The sequence below is a fragment of the Mya arenaria genome, chromosome 12 (assembly GCF_026914265.1).
Source record: "Mya arenaria isolate MELC-2E11 chromosome 12, ASM2691426v1".
Taxonomy (NCBI): domain Eukaryota; kingdom Metazoa; phylum Mollusca; class Bivalvia; order Myida; family Myidae; genus Mya; species Mya arenaria.
The window spans coordinates 59,582,271-59,605,579 of record NC_069133.1 but is presented as its reverse complement, the minus strand read 5'-3'; the positions used below and the strand labels follow the sequence as shown (position 1 = coordinate 59,605,579).

The 23,309-nt window shown below is 38.8% G+C and overlaps 1 protein-coding gene across 3 annotated transcripts in view; it reads right to left on the bottom strand.

The window, feature by feature from the left end:
* LOC128211245 (tudor domain-containing 6-like) overlaps positions 1-23,309 on the bottom strand; it is an 82,299-nt gene that overhangs the window by 33,157 nt on the left and 25,833 nt on the right. For all 3 annotated transcript variants that reach the window (XM_052915797.1, XM_052915799.1, XM_052915798.1), the window contains exons 17-18: positions 20,700-20,800; positions 19,782-19,925 (exon numbers count right to left, since the gene is read on the bottom strand). In XM_052915797.1, coding sequence (XP_052771757.1) covers positions 19,782-19,925; positions 20,700-20,800 — 245 coding nt within the window. The remainder of the gene's footprint in view (positions 1-19,781; positions 19,926-20,699; positions 20,801-23,309) is intronic.

Sequence of the window (23,309 nt, the reverse complement as noted above, 5' to 3'; positions counted from 1 at the left end):
AATGTAAAACTGTACTGAATCCTGCTCAAAAAATGAACTTGATTTTGACCATACATGCTTTTGTCACAATCAATATAAAGGCGCAAGTATGCACTAAACATTAACTGGTTCAGTTACATATCCTTTTGCAACATATAATATAACGCCCCTTAAAAGGTTCGTGTTTATAAATGTACTAATTTTCCTCACTGATCTAATCTTGAGACATTCTGTCCCTGACAATCTTGCCTAATGACAGATATTTAAATCCAACATATATGGTTATGTAATTCAATACTAAACTTGTTTGTAATCTGAGAAATATGAGAAAAAAATTCTAAAGAACACAATAAACTGAAACTGTACAAATCAGAAACCAATTCAAAGAACCTTTGATAATGAAGATGCTTGTGCAAGAACTATAATCAAGAACACTGTAAATGAAAGACGAACACCATGCATATGAGGTCATCCAAACTAATGGTGGGCAAAAACAAAAACTAGAGCTGTCACAGGAGTGACGAATACCCCCAAATGCCGCCTGGACACAGGAATGGCAAACCATTCCTTTGAAAAGAGGCCATAACTCCAAGGTTACTGCCAAAAAATGTGATCGTCCTGAAACCATTTTTCTATTTTTAGTAACAGTGACCTTGACCCCACAAGCCCCAATATCGACATTTATCTGTATCTTCTGATGTTACCTGTCTACCAAAAATTGTTCAAATCCGTTTAGCGTTTCATGAGTTATCGTCAGGAAACCGTTTTTCTTTTTTTAGTAACAGTGACCTTGACCTTGGCCCCACCAGCCCCAATATCGAACTTGACCTGTATCTTCTGATGTTACACCTGTGTACCAAATTTTTTTTAAATCTGTCAAGCCTTTCATGAATGATAGTCGGGAAACCGTTTTTCTATTTTTAGTAACAGTGACCTTGACCTTGGACCCACCAGCCCCAATATCGAACTTGACCTGTATCTTCTGATGTTACACCTGTGTACCAATTTTTTTTTGAATCTGTCTAGCCTTTCACAAGTTATCGTCCGGAAACCATGAAAACCGATCGACCAACCAACAAGCTCACGAACTTGATCTGTATCTTCTGATGTTACACCTGTCTACCAAACATTGTTAAAATCCGTCAAGCCTTTCATGAGTTATCGTTCGGAAACCGTTTTTCTTTTTTTAGTAACAGTGACCTTGACCTTGGCCCCACCAGCCCCAATATCGAACTTGACCTGTATCTTCTGATGTTACACCTGTGTACCAAAATTTTTTCAAATCTGTCAAGCCTTTCATGAGTTATCGTCCGGAAACCGTTTTTCTTTTTTTAGTAACAGTGACCTTGACCTTGGCCCCACCAGCCCCAATATCGAACTTGACCTGTATCTTCTGATGTTACACCTGTGTACCAAATTTTTTTCAAATCTGTCAAGCCTTTCATGAGTTATCGTCCGGAAACCGTTTTTCTATTTTTAGTAACAGTGACCTTGACCTTCGCCCCACCAGCCCCAATATCGAAATTGACCAGTATCTTCTGACGTTACACCTGTGTACCAAAAATTTTTCAAATCTGTCTAGCCTTTCATGAGTTATCGTCCGGAAACCATGAAAACCGACAGACTGACCGACCGACCGACAAGCTCACTCCTATATACCCCCTCAAACTTTGTTTGTGGGGATATAATAACGGTATATGAGCAAGAATTTTATGTCCAGCACATTTTCGTTACATCACTAATGGCTTGGTGTCCAACATTTATGAGTTTTTCAAGATGTAATTTTTGCATATCTTATGTTCTATTAATGAACTAGAACTGTAAGCCATAGGCTAACAAATACCCCCCACCCCTCCATGTCTAGGTTGTTTGCCCTGGAGTTAGGCCGGACAAAGCTAATTTTGCCTACAAGGGGCGATAACTCCAGTCAGGGTCATGTGACCTGTACCAAATTCACTGAGGCGAAAGTTTACAACATGGCCATTAATTTCTGAAAGTTTGATAAAGATTTGTTGAATAATAACAAAGATGAATCCCGGACAGGGCTTATTTTGCCTACTTTAACACATCAAGGGGAGATAACTCCAGTCAGGGTCATGTGACCTGTACCAAATTCACAGAGGCGAAAGTTTACAACATGGCCATTAATTTCTGAAAGTTTGATAAAGATTTGTTGAATAATAACAAAGATGAATCCCGGACAGGGCTTATTTTGCCTACTTTAACACATCAAGGGGAGATAACTCTGGTCAGGGTCATGTGACCCGTACCAATTTCACAGAGGCGCAAGTTTACATCATGGCCATTAATATCTGAAAGTTTGAAAAAGATTTGTTCAATAACGACAAAGATGAATCCCGGACAAAAAAAAAAACGGACGGACAGACGGACAGACAGACAGACAGACGGACAGACGGACAACCCGATTCCAGTATACCCCCCCAAAACTTTGTTTTGGGGGGTATAAATATGACACATAAGCTTCAAGATAATGAGAGGATAATATAAAAACACCACATGGAAAGTAAATACAGCCGTTTAGAAATTTCACTTTGTTTGTGATGTAACAAGGACAATATGACAGAAAGATGGCACTATCTGCTTTTATGTGCTGATGTCAAGTTTTTCTGTATTATCTAAACATTGCTGGCACTTTTAAAAGTGTTTATACTCAACTTTAATATAAATACCATCGACATGAACAAGTGTTCATTTTCACTATAACCTTTCGGTGATGTAACTGGGCTCAAATGTCTACATTAAATAAGATGTTATTTGGATAAGAAAGGCATAAACATGAAAATAACATGCCTCTTTATACCATTTCAATAAAATACAAATTTTGAGAGATATAATCACAGTTATTTTATAATCACAGTTATTTTGCTTTATTCTTTCCAAAACAACACCTTTAACTTTCCAAAGGATGTAACAATGGACACCAAACGGTCATTCACCATGACACTTGTGAAGCGAAATTACATACGTGTTCACATTTTGTCGGACTTCAATTAAATGAACTACATTTGGGCTGGTCTAAGTGGGTGGAGTCCGAAGGACTTCACTGACACTCTGAGCCGATTACCCTGATGGACATTAAAAATAATTACATAACATTTCTATTTGGATATTCTTTATTTACCGTCAATGTTACGTCTTTTATCAATCTCAGATTTTTTATAAACATTTCTGTTGTTTTCAAGTTATAATATTTTACAAGTGTTTATTTAATCAATTGTGTTTAGCAACAAAAATAGCATAAACCATCTAAAAAAACAAAGTATCATTTCTCGGCGTTCGATACGTAAATAAGACACAATAGGGAAAATGGGCTGTCCAACTTTCTTCAACAATAACACGAACTCAAATATACTCAAGCATGTAGACGGGTACGAAATGTCCTAAAATGCACTCTTTTTCGCTAGAACACCAATTGTATCGGAATGGTGTAATAGTTCGTCTCATAAAACAACCTTTTTAACACTCAATCGATGCGTTCGAGACGTAACACGATGAAAATACTCACATGTTTGTTTTGACAGTCCTCCCTTTGTTTCCAAAAATAGACGAAGTCTCGAAGCGCCTTAAATTTATGACGCTGAGGTCATATGGAAATAGAATAACAACACCGGGAATCCCCCATTTACGCACACCTGCTAAATCTAAGCCTTTACAGTCAAAGTTCAGTTATGTAACATTTTGACGGAAAACGCGCCTGCCGATTTCGGAATAAAAATAAGGATACACCTTTGTTGAAAACAACACAACAAATACGTTTCCTGTTTATTACAAGACCTATGTTTGATATTATTTTAATAAAATTAACCTTTTAGACACAACTGCTTGGTAACTTCGTCCAGGAAAGACGTAACCAAAATTGACACGAAATGTTACGTCATTAATTTCTGCTTGAAATTTATATATTTTTTATTAAAAACAACCAAATAATTATTTCTAGACACCTTTGTATTGTAGAATGAACCATCTCAGATTAGTTTCTTGCTCCTGTTTGATGTTCTTTGAATGCATGCGTTTTTTGTTGCTGGGTGAAAAAGGCCTATATGAACAAGAGATGTTTGTCAAACATTATGCCCCCTGAGCGCCAAGTTGCCAGAAATATTTGGACAATTGAATGAAATATGCATGGACTGAAATGACAGCTGATTTGTCATTGGATGCATATGAGGCAGGTCATCTACTGGTCATACCTAATCTTCATGTCAAGTTTGATGACCATAGGTCCGGGAATTGTTGAGTTATCACTCGGACAAGCTTTGGTCTTCCAACAGACCGACCGACATGTGCAAAGCAATTATATAACCCCTCTGCTTCGAAGGGGGGCATAATTAAACTAGATGTTCACTGAAAACTGATACTTCAACTCATGCATTTAGTGACATATAAATTTCTACTGTCTACTATATAAGACAAATATCAGAACAATACTCTTACTTTAAAACTTTACTGAAGAAAATATATCCTTGATGATCATCTATCTTAGTTTGAAACAAACATGGCACTTAGTGGATAGAGGAGCTTGAGGCAAATTTTCTCCAAAATTGCATAAGATGTACTTTACTTATGATAACTTAAGAAGGCAAATAAATGCCCAACTAAAATAGTAACATAAAAGAAAATCATTTCTATACAAACATTTATACATCAATCCCAATCATCTGTGCATGCATTAAAAAAATATGGACAATCAGAAAACCTTTTTTCAGCTTACAGTCACACTGACCTTGACCTTTGACCCACTGACCTCAAAATCAATAGGGTTCATCTGCTGGTCATGACCAATAAGCCTACCTAGTATGAGGTCCCTGGGTCAAAGCGTTCTCAAGTTATTGATCGGAAACCGTTTTTCATGTTAAGGTCACACTGACCTTGACCTTTGACCCACTGACCTCAAAATCAATAGGGTTCATCTGCTGGTCATGACCAATACACCTACCAAGTATGAGGTCCCTGGGTCAAAGCGTTCTCAAGTTATTGATCGGAAACCGTTTTTCATGTAAAGGTCACACTGACCTTGACCTTTGACCCACTGACCTCAAAATCAATAGGGTTCATCTGCTGGTGATGACCAATACACATACCAAGTATGAGGTCCCTCGGTCAAAGCGTTCTCAAGTTATTGATCGGAAACCATTTGGTATTCCGACCGACCGACAGACAGACCGACCGACCGACCGACCGACATGTGCAAAACAATATACCCCACTTTTTTCAAAAGGGGGCATAAAAAGTGCCTGGCAGTTGTCCACAAAAATCGGACTTGTTCTTCGTTTTAAATATTAATCAAATTCAAGGAAATAAATGAAAAACTGGAGACTGTCTCCCACATAAATGATCTTTTTAACCTTGCATAAAAATAACATTTAATAAAACAAATGATAGGAGTAAATTCTGTTTGTTTGGGATGTAACAGGAATGTGCTGGACAGTGAATTCTCGCTCATATATAAAGCCATCATCAAAACCGTATGAACAATTCATCATGCAATATTCATTAATGCCCAATTGATAAGACAGCTTGAACCAACCAGTCCTGGCAATGTCTAGTGTATTATGTTCTGATAGCTCAATTCAACCAGTCCAGGCAATTTCTAGTTTGTCATATTCAGACAGCTCAAACCAACCAGTCCAGGCAATGTCTAATGTATCATGTTCAGAGCGCTCAAATCAACCAGTCAAGGCAATGTCTAGTGTATTATGTTCAGATAGCTCAAATCAACCAGTCAAGGCAATGTCTAGTGTATTATGTTCAGATAGCTCAAATCAACCAGTCCAGGCAATGTCTAGTGTATCATGTTCAGATAGCTCAATTCAACCAGTCAAGGCAATTTCTAGTTTGTCATATTCAGACAGCTCAAACCAACCAGTCCAGGCAATGTCTAATGTATCATGTTCAGAGCGCTCAAATCAACCAGTCCAGGCAATGTCTAGTGTATTATGTTCAGATAGCTCAAATCAACCAGTCAAGGCAATGTCTAGTGTATTATGTTCAGATAGCTCAAATCAACCAGTCCAGGCAATGTCTAGTGTATCATGTTCAGATAGCTCAAATCAACCAGTCCTGGCAATGTCTAATGTATCATGTTCAGACAGCTCAAATCAACCAGTCCAGGCAATGTCTAATGTATCATGTTCAGATAGCTCAAATCAACCAGTCCAGGCAATGTCTAATGTATCATGTTCAGACAGCTCAAATCAACCAGTCCAGGCAATGTCTAGTGAATCATGTTCACAAATCAACCATTCCAGGCAATGCCTAGTGTATCATGTTCACAAATCAACCAGTCCAGGCAATATCTAGTGAATTATGTTCACAAATCAACCAGTCCAGGCAATGTCTAGTGAATCATGTTCACAAATCAACCAGTCCAGGCAATGTCTAGTGTATCATGTTCAAAAATCAACCAGTTCAGGCAAGGTCTAATGTATCATGTTCAGAGGGATCAAACCAACCAGTCCAGGCAATGTCTAGTGTATCATGTTCAGATAGCTCAAACCAACCAGTCCAGGCAATGTCTAGTGTATTATGTTCAGATAGCTCAAACCAACCAGTCCAGGCAATGTCTAGTGTATCATGTTCACAAATCAACCAGTTCAGGCAAGGTCTAATGTATCATGTTCAGATGGCTCAAATCAACCAGTCCAGGCAATGTCTAATGTATAATGTTCAGATGGCTCAAACCAACCAGTCCAGGCAATGTCTAGGGTATCATGTTCACAAATCAACCAGTTCAGGCAAGGTCTAATGTATCATGTTCAGATGGCTCAAATCAACCAGTCAAGGCAATGTCTAGGGTATCATGTTCACAAATCAACCAGTTCAGGCAAGGTCTAATGTATCATGTTCAGATGGCTCAAATCAACCAGTCCTGGCAATGTCTAGGGTATCATGTTCACAAATCAACCAGTCCAGGCAATGTCTAGTGTATCATGTTCAGACCACTCAAATCAACCAGTCCAGGCAATGTCTAATGTATAATGTTCAGACCACTCAAATCAACCAGTCAAGGCAATGTCTAATGTATTATGTTCAGACCACTCACATCAACCAGTCCAGGCAATGTCTAATGTTTAATGTTCAGACCACTCAAATCAACCAGTCCAGGCAATGTCTCATGTATAATGTTCAGACCACTCAAATCAACCAGTCCAGGCAATGTCTAATGTATAATGTTCAGACCACTCAAATCAACCAGTCCAGGCAATGTCTAATGTATAATGTTCAGATAGCTCAAACCAACCAGTCCAGGCAATGTCTAGTGTATCATGTTCACAAATCAACCAGTTCAGGCAAGGTCTAATGTATCATGTTCAGATGGCTCAAATCAACCAGTCCAGGCAATGTCTAATGTATCATGTTCAGACCACTCAAATCAACCAGTCCAGGAAATGTCTAATGTATCATGTTCAGATAGCTCAAATCAACCAGTCCAGGCAATGTCTAGTGTATCATGTTCAGACCACTCAAATCAACCAGTCCAGGCAATGTCTAATGTATAATGTTCAGACCGCTCAAATCAACCAGTCCAGGCAATGTCTAATGTATGATGTTCAGATAGCTCAAATCAACCAGTCCTGGCAATGTCTAGTGCATCATGTTCAGATAGCTCAAAACAACCAGTCCAGGCAATGTCTTATGTATCATGTTCACAAATCAACCAGTTCAGGCATTGTCTATTGTATCATGTTCAGATGGCTCAAATCAACCAGTCCAGGCAATGTCTAATGTATGATGTTCAGATGGCTCAAATCAACCAGTCCTGGCAATGTCTAATGTATGATGTTCAGATAGCTCAAATCAACCAGTTCAGGCATTGTCTATTGTATCATGTTCAGATGGCTCAAATCAACCAGTCCAGGCAATGTCTAATGTATCATGTTCAGATAGCTCAAATCAACCAGTCCAGGCAATGTCTAATGTATGATGTTCAGATAGCTCAAATCAACCAGTCAAGGCAATGTCTAATGTATGATGTTCAGATAGCTCAAATCAACCAGTCCTGGCAATGTCTAATGTATAATGTTCAGACCGCTCAAATCAACCAGTCCTGGCAATGTCTAATGTATGATGTTCAGATGGCTCAAATCAACCAGTCCTGGCAATGTCTAGTGTATCATGTTCGGATAGCTCAAATCAACCAGTCCAGGCAATGTCTAATGTATCATGTTCAGATAGCTCAAATCAACCAGTCCAGGCAATGTCTAATGTATCATGTTCACAAATCAACCAGTCCTGGCAATGTCTAGTGTATCATGTTCAGATAGCTCAAATCAACCAGTCCAGGCAATGTCTAATGTATCATGTTCAGATGGCTCAAATCAACCAGTCCAGGCAATGTCTAATGTATCATGTTCAGATAGCTCAAATCAACCAGTCCAGGCAATGTCTAATGTATCATGTTCAGATGGCTCAAATCAACCAGTCCTGGCAATGTCTAGTGTATTATGTTCAGACAGCTCAAATCAACCAGTCCTGGCAATGTCTAATGTATCATGTTCAGATAGCTCAAATCAACCAGTCCTGGCAATGTCTAATGTATCATGTTCAGAGAGCTCAAATCAACCAGTCCAGGCAATGTCTAATGTATCATGTTCACAAATCAACCAGTCCTGGCAATGTCTAGTGTATCATGTTCAGATAGCTCAAATCAACCAGTCCAGGCAATGTCTAATGTATCATGTTCAGATAGCTCAAATCAACCAGTCCAGGCAATGTCTAATGTATCATGTTCAGATGGCTCAAATCAACCAGTCCTGGCAATGTCTAGTGTATCATGTTCAGACAGCTCAAATCAACCAATCCTGGCAATGTCTAGTGTATCATGTTCAGACAGCTCAAATCAACCAGTCCAGGCAATGTCTAATGTATCATGTTCAGATGGCTCAAATCAACCAGTCAAGGCAATGTCTAGTGTATCATGTTCAGATAGCTCAAATCAACCAGTCCTGGCAATGTCTAATGTATCATGTTCAGACAGCTCAAATCAACCAGTCCAGGCAATGTCTAATGTGTCATGTTCAGACAGCTCAAATCAACCAGTCCTGGCAATGTCTAGTGTATCATGTTCAGATAGCTCAAATCAACCAGTCCTGGCAATGTCTAGTGTATCATGTTCAGATAGCTCAAATCAACCAGTTCAGGCAAGGTCTAATGTATCATGTTCAGATGGCTCAAATCAACCAGTCCAGGCAATGTCTAGTGTATTATGTTCAGATAGCTCAAATCAACCAGTCAAGGCAATGTCTAGTGTATCATGTTCAGATAGCTCAAATCAACCAGTCAAGGCAATGTCTAGTGTATCATGTTCAGATAGCTCAAATCAACCAGTCAAGGCAATGTCTAGTGTATCATGTTCAGATAGCTCAAATCAACCAGTCCAGGCAATGTCTAGTGTATCATGTTCAGATAGCTCAAATCAACCAGTCCAGGCAATGTCTAATGTATCATGTTCAGACAGCTCAAATCAACCAGTCCAGGCAATGTCTAATGTATCATGTTCAGATAGCTCAAATCAACCAGTCCAGGCAATGTCTAGTGAATCATGTTCACAAATCAACCATTCCAGGCAATGCCTAGTGTATCATGTTCACAAATCAACCAGTCCAGGCAATATCTAGTGTATCATGTTCAAAAATCAACCAGTTCAGGCAAGGTCTAATGTATCATGTTCAGATGGATCAAACCAACCAGTCCAGGCAATGTCTAGTGTATCATGTTCAGATAGCTCAAACCAACCAGTCCAGGCAATGTCTAGTGTATTATGTTCAGATAGCTCAAACCAACCAGTCCAGGCAATGTCTAGTGTATCATGTTCACAAATCAACCAGTTCAGGCAAGGTCTAATGTATCATGTTCAGATGGCTCAAATCAACCAGTCCTGGCAATGTCTAGGGTATCATGTTCACAAATCAACCAGTTCAGGCAAGGTCTAATGTATCATGTTCAGATGGCTCAAATCAACCAGTCCTGGCAATGTCTAGGGTATCATGTTCACAAATCAACCAGTCCAGGCAATGTCTAGTGTATCATGTTAAGACCACTCAAATCAACCTGTCCAGGCAATGTCTAATGTATAATGTTCAGACCACTCAAATCAACCAGTCAAGGCAATGTCTAATGTATTATGTTCAGACCACTCAAATCAACCAGTCCAGGCAATGTCTAATGTATAATGTTCAGACCACTCAAATCAACCAGTCCAGGCAATGTCTAATGTATAATGTTCAGACCACTCAAATCAACCAGTCCAGGCAATGTCTAATGTATAATGTTCAGATAGCTCAAACCAACCAGTCCAGGCAATGTCTAATGTATCATGTTCAGATAGCTCAAATCAACCAGTCCAGGCAATGTCTAGTGTATCATGTTCACAAATCAACCAGTTCAGGCAAGGTCTAATGTATCATGTTCAGATGGCTCAAATCAACCAGTCCTGGCAATGTCTAGGGTATCATGTTCACAAATCAACCAGTTCAGGCAATGTCTAATGTATCATGTTCAGATGGCTCAAACAACCAGTCAAGGCAATGTCTAGTGTATCATGTTCAGACCACTCAAATCAACCAGTCCAGGCAATGTCTAATGTATCATGTTCAGATAGCTCAAATCAACCAGTCCAGGCAATGTCTAATGTATCATGTTCAGACCACTCAAATCAACCAGTCCAGGCAATGTCTAATGTATAATGTTCAGACCGCTCAAATCAACCAGTCCAGGCAATGTCTAATGTATGATGTTCAGATAGCTCAAATCAACCAGTCCTGGCAATGTCTAGTGCATCATGTTCAGATAGCTCAAAACAACCAGTCCAGGCAATGTCTTATGTATCATGTTCACAAATCAACCAGTTCAGGCATTGTCTATTGTATCATGTTCAGATGGCTCAAATCAACCAGTCCAGGCAATGTCTAATGTATCATGTTCAGATGGCTCAAATCAACCAGTCCTGGCAATGTCTAATGTATGATGTTCAGATAGCTCAAATCAACCAGTTCAGGCATTGTCTATTGTATCATGTTCAGATGGCTCAAATCAACCAGTCCAGGCAATGTCTAATGTATGATGTTCAGATAGCTCAAATCAACCAGTCCAGGCAATGTCTAATGTATGATGTTCAGATAGCTCAAATCAACCAGTCAAGGCAATGTCTAATGTATGATGTTCAGATAGCTCAAATCAACCAGTCCTGGCAATGTCTAATGTATAATGTTCAGACCGCTCAAATCAACCAGTCCTGGCAATGTCTAATGTATGATGTTCAGATGGCTCAAATCAACCAGTCCTGGCAATGTCTAGTGTATCATGTTCGGATAGCTCAAATCAACCAGTCCAGGCAATGTCTAATGTATCATGTTCAGATAGCTCAAATCAACCAGTCCAGGCAATGTCTAATGTATCATGTTCACAAATCAACCAGTTCAGGCAATGTCTAGTGTATCATGTTCAGATAGCTCAAATCAACCAGTCCAGGCAATGTCTAATGTATCATGTTCAGATGGCTCAAATCAACCAGTCCAGGCAATGTCTAATGTATCATGTTCAGATAGCTCAAATCAACCAGTCCAGGCAATGTCTAATGTATCATGTTCAGATGGCTCAAATCAACCAGTCCTGGCAATGTCTAGTGTATTATGTTCAGACAGCTCAAATCAACCAGTCCAGGCAATGTCTAATGTATCATGTTCAGATAGCTCAAATCAACCAGTCCTGGCAATGTCTAATGTATCATGTTCAGAGAGCTCAAATCAACCAGTCCAGGCAATGTCTAATGTATCATGTTCACAAATCAACCAGTCCTGGCAATGTCTAGTGTATCATGTTCAGATAGCTCAAATCAACCAGTCCAGGCAATGTCTAATGTATCATGTTCAGATAGCTCAATTCAACCAGTCAAGGCAATTTCTAGTTTGTCATATTCAGACAGCTCAAACCAACCAGTCCAGGCAATGTCTAATGTATCATGTTCAGAGCGCTCAAATCAACCAGTCCAGGCAATGTCTAGTGTATTATGTTCAGATAGCTCAAATCAACCAGTCAAGGCAATGTCTAGTGTATTATGTTCAGATAGCTCAAATCAACCAGTCCAGGCAATGTCTAGTGTATCATGTTCAGATAGCTCAAATCAACCAGTCCTGGCAATGTCTAATGTATCATGTTCAGACAGCTCAAATCAACCAGTCCAGGCAATGTCTAATGTATCATGTTCAGATAGCTCAAATCAACCAGTCCAGGCAATGTCTAATGTATCATGTTCAGACAGCTCAAATCAACCAGTCCAGGCAATGTCTAGTGTATCATGTTCACAAATCAACCATTCCAGGCAATGCCTAGTGTATCATGTTCACAAATCAACCAGTCCAGGCAATATCTAGTGAATTATGTTCACAAATCAACCAGTCCAGGCAATGTCTAGTGTATCATGTTCACAAATCAACCAGTCCAGGCAATGTCTAGTGTATCATGTTCAAAAATCAACCAGTTCAGGCAAGGTCTAATGTATCATGTTCAGATGGATCAAACCAACCAGTCCAGGCAATGTCTAGTGTATCATGTTCAGATAGCTCAAACCAACCAGTCCAGGCAATGTCTAGTGTATTATGTTCAGATAGCTCAAACCAACCAGTCCAGGCAATGTCTAGTGTATCATGTTCACAAATCAACCAGTTCAGGCAAGGTCTAATGTATCATGTTCAGATGGCTCAAATCAACCAGTCCAGGCAATGTCTAATGTATAATGTTCAGATGGCTCAAACCAACCAGTCCAGGCAATGTCTAGGGTATCATGTTCACAAATCAACCAGTTCAGGCAAGGTCTAATGTATCATGTTCAGATGGCTCAAATCAACCAGTCCTGGCAATGTCTAGGGTATCATGTTCACAAATCAACCAGTTCAGGCAAGGTCTAATGTATCATGTTCAGATGGCTCAAATCAACCAGTCCTGGCAATGTCTAGGGTATCATGTTCACAAATCAACCAGTCCAGGCAATGTCTAGTGTATCATGTTCAGACCACTCAAATCAACCAGTCCAGGCAATGTCTAATGTATAATGTTCAGACCACTCAAATCAACCAGTCAAGGCAATGTCTAATGTATTATGTTCAGACCACTCAAATCAACCAGTCCAGGCAATGTCTAATGTTTAATGTTCAGACCACTCAAATCAACCAGTCCAGGCAATGTCTAATGTATAATGTTCAGACCACTCAAATCAACCAGTCCAGGCAATGTCTAATGTATAATGTTCAGACCACTCAAATCAACCAGTCCAGGCAATGTCTAATGTATAATGTTCAGATAGCTCAAAAAACCAGTCCAGGCAATGTCTAGGGTATCATGTTCACAAATCAACCAGTTCAGGCAAGGTCTAATGTATCATGTTCAGATGGCTCAAATCAACCAGTCCAGGCAATGTCTAATGTATCATGTTCAGACCACTCAAATCAACCAGTCCAGGCAATGTCTAATGTATCATGTTCAGATAGCTCAAATCAACCAGTCCAGGCAATGTCTAGTGTATCATGTTCAGACCACTCAAATCAACCAGTCCAGGCAATGTCTAATGTATAATGTTCAGACCGCTCAAATCAACCAGTCCAGGCAATGTCTAATGTATGATGTTCAGATAGCTCAAATCAACCAGTCCTGGCAATGTCTAGTGCATCATGTTCAGATAGCTCAAAACAACCAGTCCAGGCAATGTCTTATGTATCATGTTCACAAATCAACCAGTTCAGGCATTGTCTATTGTATCATGTTCAGATGGCTCAAATCAACCAGTCCAGGCAATGTCTAATGTATGATGTTCAGATGGCTCAAATCAACCAGTCCAGGCAATGTCTAATGTATGATGTTCAGATAGCTCAAATCAACCAGTTCAGGCATTGTCTATTGTATCATGTTCAGATGGCTCAAATCAACCAGTCCAGGCAATGTCTATTGTATCATGTTCAGATGGCTCAAATCAACCAGTCCAGGCAATGTCTAATGTATAATGTTCAGACCGCTCAAATCAACCAGTCCTGGCAATGTCTAATGTATGATGTTCAGATGGCTCAAATCAACCAGTCCTGGCAATGTCTAGTGTATCATGTTCGGATAGCTCAAATCAACCAGTCCAGGCAATGTCTAATGTATCATGTTCAGATAGCTCAAATCAACCAGTCCAGGCAATGTCTAATGTATCATGTTCACAAATCAACCAGTCCTGGCAATGTCTAGTGTATCATGTTCAGATAGCTCAAATCAACCAGTCCAGGCAATGTCTAATGTATCATGTTCAGATGGCTCAAATCAACCAGTCCTGGCAATGTCTAGTGTATTATGTTCAGACAGCTCAAATCAACCAGTCCTGGCAATGTCTAATGTATCATGTTCAGATAGCTCAAATCAACCAGTCCAGGCAATGTCTAGTGTATCATGTTCAGATAGCTCAAATCAACCAGTCCAGGCAATGTCTAATGTATCATGTTCAGACAGCTCAAATCAACCAGTCCAGGCAATGTCTAATGTGTCATGTTCAGACAGCTCAAATCAACCAGTCCAGGCAATGTCTAGTGAATCATGTTCACAAATCAACCATTCCAGGCAATGCCTAGTGTATCATGTTCACAAATCAACCAGTCCAGGCAATATCTAGTGTATCATGTTCAAAAATCAACCAGTTCAGGCAAGGTCTAATGTATCATGTTCAGATGGATCAAACCAACCAGTCCAGGCAATGTCTAGTGTATCATGTTCAGATAGCTCAAACCAACCAGTCCAGGCAATGTCTAGTGTATTATGTTCAGATAGCTCAAACCAACCAGTCCAGGCAATGTCTAGTGTATCATGTTCACAAATCAACCAGTTCAGGCAAGGTCTAATGTATCATGTTCAGATGGCTCAAATCAACCAGTCCTGGCAATGTCTAGGGTATCATGTTCACAAATCAACCAGTTCAGGCAAGGTCTAATGTATCATGTTCAGATGGCTCAAATCAACCAGTCCTGGCAATGTCTAGGGTATCATGTTCACAAATCAACCAGTCCAGGCAATGTCTAGTGTATCATGTTCAGACCACTCAAATCAACCAGTCCAGGCAATGTCTAATGTATAATGTTCAGACCACTCAAATCAACCAGTCAAGGCAATGTCTAATGTATTATGTTCAGACCACTCAAATCAACCAGTCCAGGCAATGTCTAATGTATAATGTTCAGACCACTCAAATCAACCAGTCCAGGCAATGTCTAATGTATAATGTTCAGACCACTCAAATCAACCAGTCCAGGCAATGTCTAATGTATAATGTTCAGATAGCTCAAATCAACCAGTCCAGGCAATGTCTAATGTATCATGTTCAGATAGCTCAAATCAACCAGTCCAGGCAATGTCTAGTGTATCATGTTCACAAATCAACCAGTTCAGGCAAGGTCTAATGTATCATGTTCAGATGGCTCAAATCAACCAGTCCTGGCAATGTCTAGGGTATCATGTTCACAAATCAACCAGTTCAGGCAATGTCTAATGTATCATGTTCAGATGGCTCAAACAACCAGTCAAGGCAATGTCTAGTGTATCATGTTCAGACTACTCAAATCAACCAGTCCAGGCAATGTCTAATGTATCATGTTCAGATAGCTCAAATCAACCAGTCCTGGCAATGTCTAATGTATCATGTTCAGACCACTCAAATCAACCAGTCCAGGCAATGTCTAATGTATAATGTTCAGACCGCTCAAATCAACCAGTCCAGGCAATGTCTAATGTATGATGTTCAGATAGCTCAAATCAACCAGTCCTGGCAATGTCTAGTGCATCATGTTCAGATAGCTCAAAACAACCAGTCCAGGCAATGTCTTATGTATCATGTTCACAAATCAACCAGTTCAGGCATTGTCTATTGTATCATGTTCAGATGGCTCAAATCAACCAGTCCAGGCAATGTCTAATGTATGATGTTCAGATGGCTCAAATCAACCAGTCCTGGCAATGTCTAATGTATGATGTTCAGATAGCTCAAATCAACCAGTTCAGGCATTGTCTATTGTATCATGTTCAGATGGCTCAAATCAACCAGTCCAGGCAATGTCTAATGTATGATGTTCAGATAGCTCAAATCAACCAGTCCAGGCAATGTCTAATGTATGATGTTCAGATAGCTCAAATCAACCAGTCAAGGCAATGTCTAATGTATGATGTTCAGATAGCTCAAATCAACCAGTCCTGGCAATGTCTAATGTATAATGTTCAGACCGCTCAAATCAACCAGTCCTGGCAATGTCTAATGTATGATGTTCAGATGGCTCAAATCAACCAGTCCTGGCAATGTCTAGTGTATCATGTTCAGATAGCTCAAATCAACCAGTCCAGGCAATGTCTAATGTATCATGTTCAGATAGCTCAAATCAACCAGTCCAGGCAATGTCTAATGTATCATGTTCAGATAGCTCAAATCAACCAGTCCAGGCAATGTCTAATGTATCATGTTCAGATAGCTCAAATCAACCAGTCCTGGCAATGTCTAATGTATCATGTTCAGACAGCTCAAATCAACCAGTCCAGGCAATGTCTAATGTGTCATGTTCAGACAGCTCAAATCAACCAGTCCTGGCAATGTCTAGTGTATCATGTTCAGATGGCTCAAATCAACCAGTCCTGGCAATGTCTAGTGTATCATGTTCAGATAGCTCAAATCAACCAGTCCTGGCAATGTCTAATGTATCATGTTCAGATAGCTCAAATCAACCAGTCCAGGCAATGTCTAATGTATCATGTTCACAAATCAACCAGTCCTGGCAATGTCTAGTGTATCATGTTCAGATAGCTCAAATCAACCAGTCCAGGCAATGTCTAATGTATCATGTTCAGATGGCTCAAATCAACCATTCCAGGCAATGCCTAGTGTATCATGTTCACAAATCAACCAGTCCAGGCAATATCTAGTGTATCATGTTCAAAAATCAACCAGTTCAGGCAAGGTCTAATGTATCATGTTCAGATGGATCAAATCAACCAGTCCAGGCAATGTCTAGTGTATCATGTTCAGATAGCTCAAACCAACCAGTCCAGGCAATGTCTAGTGTATCATGTTCAGATAGCTCAAACCAACCAGTCCAGGCAATGTCTAGTGTATCATGTTCACAAATCAACCAGTTCAGGCAAGGTCTAATGTATCATGTTCAGATGGCTCAAATCAACCAGTCCAGGCAATGTCTAGGGTATCATGTTCACAAATCAACCAGTTCAGGCAAGGTCTAATGTATCATGTTCAGATGGCTCAAATCAACCAGTCCTGGCAATGTCTAGGGTATCATGTTCACAAATCAACCAGTCCAGGCAATGTCTAGTGTATCATGTTCAGACCACTCAAATCAACCTGTCCAGGCAATGTCTAATGTATAATGTTCAGACCACTCAAATCAACCAGTCAAGGCAATGTCTAATGTATTATGTTCAGACCACTCAAATCAACCAGTCCAGGCAATGTCTAATGTATAATGTTCAGACCACTCAAATCAACCAGTCCAGGCAATGTCTAATGTATAATGTTCAGACCACTCAAATCAACCAGTCCTGGCAATGTCTAATGTATAATGTTCAGATAGCTCAAACCAACCAGTCCAGGCAATGTCTAATGTATCATGTTCAGATAGCTCAAATCAACCAGTCCAGGCAATGTCTAGTGTATCATGTTCACAAATCAACCAGTTCAGGCAAGGTCTAATGTATCATGTTCAGATGGCTCAAATCAACCAGTCCTGGCAATGTCTAGGGTATCATGTTCACAAATCAACCAGTTCAGGCAATGTCTAATGTATCATGTTCAGATGGCTCAAACAACCAGTCAAGGCAATGTCTAGTGTATCATATTCAGACTACTCAAATCAACCAGTCCAGGCAATGTCTAATGTATCATGTTCAGATAGCTCAAATCAACCAGTCCTGGCAATGTCTAATGTATCATGTTCAGACCACTCAAATCAACCAGTCCAGGCAATGTCTAATGTATAATGTTCAGACTGCTCAAATCAACCAGTCCAGGCAATGTCTAATGTATGATGTTCAGATAGCTCAAATCAACCAGTCCTGGCAATGTCTAGTGTATCATGTTCAGATAGCTCAAAACAACCAGTCCAGGCAATGTCTTATGTATCATGTTCACAAATCAACCAGTTCAGGCATTGTCTATTGTATCATGTTCAGATGGCTCAAATCAACCAGTCCAGGCAATGTCTAATGTATGATGTTCAGATGGCTCAAATCAACCAGTCCTGGCAATGTCTAATGTATGATGTTCAGATAGCTCAAATCAACCAGTTCAGGCAATGTCTATTGTATCATGTTCAGATGGCTCAAATCAACCAGTCCAGGCAATGTCTAATGTATGATGTTCAGATAGCTCAAATCAACCAGTCCAGGCAATGTCTAATGTATGATGTTCAGATAGCTCAAATCAACCAGTCAAGGCAATGTCTAATGTATCATGTTCAGATAGCTCAAATCAACCAGTCCTGGCAATGTCTAATGTATAATGTTCAGACCGCTCAAATCAACCAGTCCTGGCAATGTCTAATGTATGATGTTCAGATGGCTCAAATCAACCAGTCCTGGCAATGTCTAGTGTATCATGTTCAGATAGCTCAAATCAACCAGTCCAGGCAATGTCTAATGTATCATGTTCAGATAGCTCAAATCAACCAGTCCAGGCAATGTCTAATGTATCATGTTCAGATAGCTCAAATCAACCAGTCCAGGCAATGTCTAATGTATCATGTTCAGATAGCTCAAATCAACCAGTCCTGGCAATGTCTAATGTATCATGTTCAGACAGCTCAAATCAACCAGTCCAGGCAATGTCTAATGTATCATGTTCAGACAGCTCAAATCAACCAGTCCTGGCAATGTCTAGTGTATCATGTTCAGATAGCTCAAATCAACCAGTCCTGGCAATGTCTAGTGTATCATGTTCAGATAGCTCAAATCAACCAGTCCTGGCAATGTCTAATGTATCATGTTCAGACAGCTCAAATCAACCAGTCCTGGCAATGTCTAATGTGTCATGTTCAGACAGCTCAAATCAACCAGTCCTGGCAATGTCTAGTGTATCATGTTCAGATAGCTCAAATCAACCAGTCCTGGCAATGTCTAGTGTATCATGTTCAGATAGCTCAAATCAACCAGTCCAGGCAATGTCTAGTGAATCATGTTCACAAATCAACCATTCCAGGCAATGCCTAGTGTATCATGTTCACAAATCAACCAGTCCAGGCAATATCTAGTGTATCATGTTCAAAAATCAACCAGTTCAGGCAAGGTCTAATGTATCATGTTCAGATGGATCAAACCAACCAGTCCAGGCAATGTCTAATGTATCATGTTCAGATAGCTCAAATCAACCAGTCCAGACAATGTGTAATGTATCATGTTCAGATAGCTCAAATCAACCAGTCCGGGCAATGTCTAGTGCATCATGTTCAGACAGCTCAAATCAACCAGTCCAGGCAATGCCTAGTGTATCATGTTCACAAATCAACCAGTCCAAGCAATATCTAGTGAATTATGTTCAAAAATCAACCAGTCTAATGTATCATGTTCAGATAGCTCAAATCAACCAGTTCAGGCAATATACCCGTCCATGTGGTATTATCTACTTGAAAATTGAATAAAAATTGTATTGGTATCTGTAAATTTATATGATTGATTGCCTGTTAAACTGAATATGGATTTAAATTTGTTTTTATCATTTTTGTACAAGGAAACTATATTTGTTTTTGTTTTAAAAAAACACACAAAAAACTTACATCCGTAAGGTTTTGGACAGTTTTTGCGTGTATGACTTTTATCACCGCAGTTGAAACAGCCCTGGTTACTTGGACCTTCATTCCTCATCTGAGATTTTGGACACTCGTTCCTCATGTGAGATTCATCTCCACAATTAAAACAACCTGAAAGAAGATATATAGTATGTTAATTGTTGTTCTGACATATACTAGAGATTATCCGATGATTATTTATATAAAAAAATTAATTGGTTCAGCCTAAAATCTGCCATGTCATATTACATCATCGATTCAACTAGCGATTTGTTTGCCTTCTTTCCTCTCGTTATTTGCTTTCAGTTAACTTACGCTAATTTTTCTCCTTAATTTAGTTAACTTTAACATAAGGAAGTGTTCAACAGGTATTGTTATCAATGTTGCCAGGACAACAACAGCACTTATTAACTGCAAAACCATACACATAAAATAAGCACAGTGAACGATTGTGAGTTATTGAACATAAAACTTCTATGAAGATATTTTCAAAAACCAATAGTACTATTGATAATTAGTAACTTGAGTGATACTGATAATCGATAGTCAAAATGGAACAGATTCCCAACACTATCAAATACATTGATGTTTCTTATTCCATAATGGTAAAACAAAACATAACAAAAGTATATCATTCTAATTTTTAGAAACCTGTAGCATTAGTGTCCTAGTGTAGGGGAGATCACAGCAATTTTACAACACTTAACTTCCCTTCCTCATAGAGTTTCTTTACTTTAGCTTCAAGATTGTCAAACAAGGGATGTACATGCAGCTTAAATGATATTTGGCCAGATAGAGTATATTGGAATAGTTTAAAGGGCATGATGTAAGATTATGTTTTGTGCTAAGGTCACACAAGTGCTATGAAAAAATGATTATGTTGCAAAAAAAGCATCTATAGTCCACCTCTTCTATTGGCCGGTCTGACATTTGATCCCTGACCTCTGGACACCTCTGGTCTGGTCGCCCTTGACCCTCTCTCATCTGACATTTGCTGTTCTTGTGATCTTAAACAAAGTATATACATACTAATTATGATATCACTTGTATTTTTAACATGATGAAGAGATGAACAGAGCTTCAAATAAAGTGTGTAATTTAGTAAATTCATTACAAATCTGGAAGAACGCAATAGAGATTTGACTATAAAATTAATTAGAATAAGTTAAATCAATCTTCTTTTTGATTTCCTTGCATGTATGTGCCAGTAAGTCGAGTTAGGTATCAGATTGCTTTTTTAACAAGAGCTGTCACAGAGACAGCGCGCTTGACTATTCCGCTTTTCAGTCTGAGGATTGAAAAGTTTTGGCCAAACATGCATGGAACACTGTAAAATTAGATTAGAATGATGGCTGCGAAGATTTGTTTAAAATTCAAAAACATTCAGCCTTTAATGAAATACAGACTTGATGGGAATAGCATGCAATACATTACAGGATTATAGGTTGGTTACAATAATGCAAGAGTATCCATATTTCCCTCAATTACATTGGAGCAGAATTTCTATGTTGATTAAAAAGGGTCATTATTTGAATTTAATGCAAACTAGTGTTATCTTACTTGGTTATTTAAGTAGGTTAGATGGTTGAGTACCATTGTATAAAGTCTCAATGCAATACTGCAAGTAGTTGCTGAGATATTAACCTATGTGTACTTACATGCCAAACCTTAACTAGAATTTCTAAATCAAATAATAAAGGCCCATTATTTGCATTTTAAATGCAACCTAGAGTTATCTAACTTGGTTTAATTAAGTAGGTTGTATGGCTGAGTACCATTGTATAAAGTCTCAATGCAATACTGCAATTAGTTGCTGAGATATTAACCTATATGTGCTTACATGCAAAACTTTAACCAGAATCTCTAAGTCTAATAATTAAGGCCTATTATTTGCGTTATATTCAAATAAGTGTTATCTAGCTTCATTAATTTAGTATGTTAGATATTGGGAATACATATCCAAAGTTTCAATGCAATAAATGATGTATTTACTGAAAAAATGACTAAAAGGTGCTAAAATACAGTGTACGAAATTCAGCTTTGAATCCACTAGCCCATTCGGGCTACCAGATAGGAAATTTTACTAGCCCGAAACCAATTTCACTAGCCCAAACTTAAACACTTAAAAATTTCACTTGTTCGGAATAATTTTTTGAAGTTTAATTACGATTCCGCAACGAGTCCGATCATCTAATCAAGCACGCTCATACAGTTTCAATAAATGCTCCCCAATCTGAACAATGTGTCAATAATAAATTATAGTCATACTTATATATTAGTGTAGTCATCAAAACTTCAGTAACTAATAAAGTTTTCAAAAAGGTATTACGAGAAAAAAGAGAAAAATATTTTCTGAACATATCATTTATTTAATGGAAAGAGTTATGCATGTACTGTAAGTTCTGTTATCCAATGCATCCTTGTCAAATCCGATATGCACCAGCGATTGTGCAATGACATTTTTCTCTTTTCAACTTTCAGTTTCACTTTCAAGTTCAGGGGTCGACACTAACCATTTTCCCAAGGGATCCCGAAGGGACACCAACATCTGAAATCAGGTGTCCCTTCCTGAAATTAAGAGTCCCTTCCATTTTTTACATTAATGAGCCTGTTTTAATATTAAATTGAACATACAAATCCAGTGCCTTTTACTTTTCAATTTGTAATTCAAGTATACACCATATTATACATGTTTTCAACAGCATGCAATGACAAGTTAGTTATAGCACAATGTCACCCATGTGAACCTCTGGCAATGGCAGAGAGGAAGATTTGGGTCTTAAGTTGGTAGATTGGGTTCAAAAGTGGTAGAATGTCTAAGTCACACAATGGGTACAATGTAAACAAAAACTTGATGTTGTTACTATTTTTAGATTTTCGGAAAATACGCATTAAAAATGCCATGGTTCAGGGTCTTGTCAGATGTCATTGCTTTTGATTGAAAACAGTAGGAATATTACATCTGGCTTGTGAATCAATCAGACTGCCCAACAAGTGTAGTGCATACTGGAGGAGCAGACAACTGGAAAATAGTGTATGTTTATTTTCGCGCCAAAATGTCATAATTTTTTTATCCATTGATTAAAGATAAATAATAAAACTTTGGGAATTTTATTTCTATAATGTTTTGATCAAGGCATAAAACAAAGAATGCTGAATAGTAGGATAGCTTCCCAGTAAACTAGTTCTGTAGGATGCCAGTCTTTTGTGCCGTAAATGTTACTGTAACAACTCGATGGTCGCATCATTAAGGCATCAAAGTCAGCAGTTTTGGCATCTTTTTGGGCAGTTCTGATACATGAGCAAACTAGTTCACCATAATTATTGTACCGATTATAAAAGTCCGTCACCTCTGACACCATAATTATAGTACCGATAATTAAAGTCCGTCACCTCTGACCTTGTTGATAATGTAAACAACAAAGCGGAAGCGTTAACCCGCATGCACACTGTGAAATGACCTATTTATTTATAGATTCATGACGTAATTATAGTGAAAAAGTCAGCCATACTTTC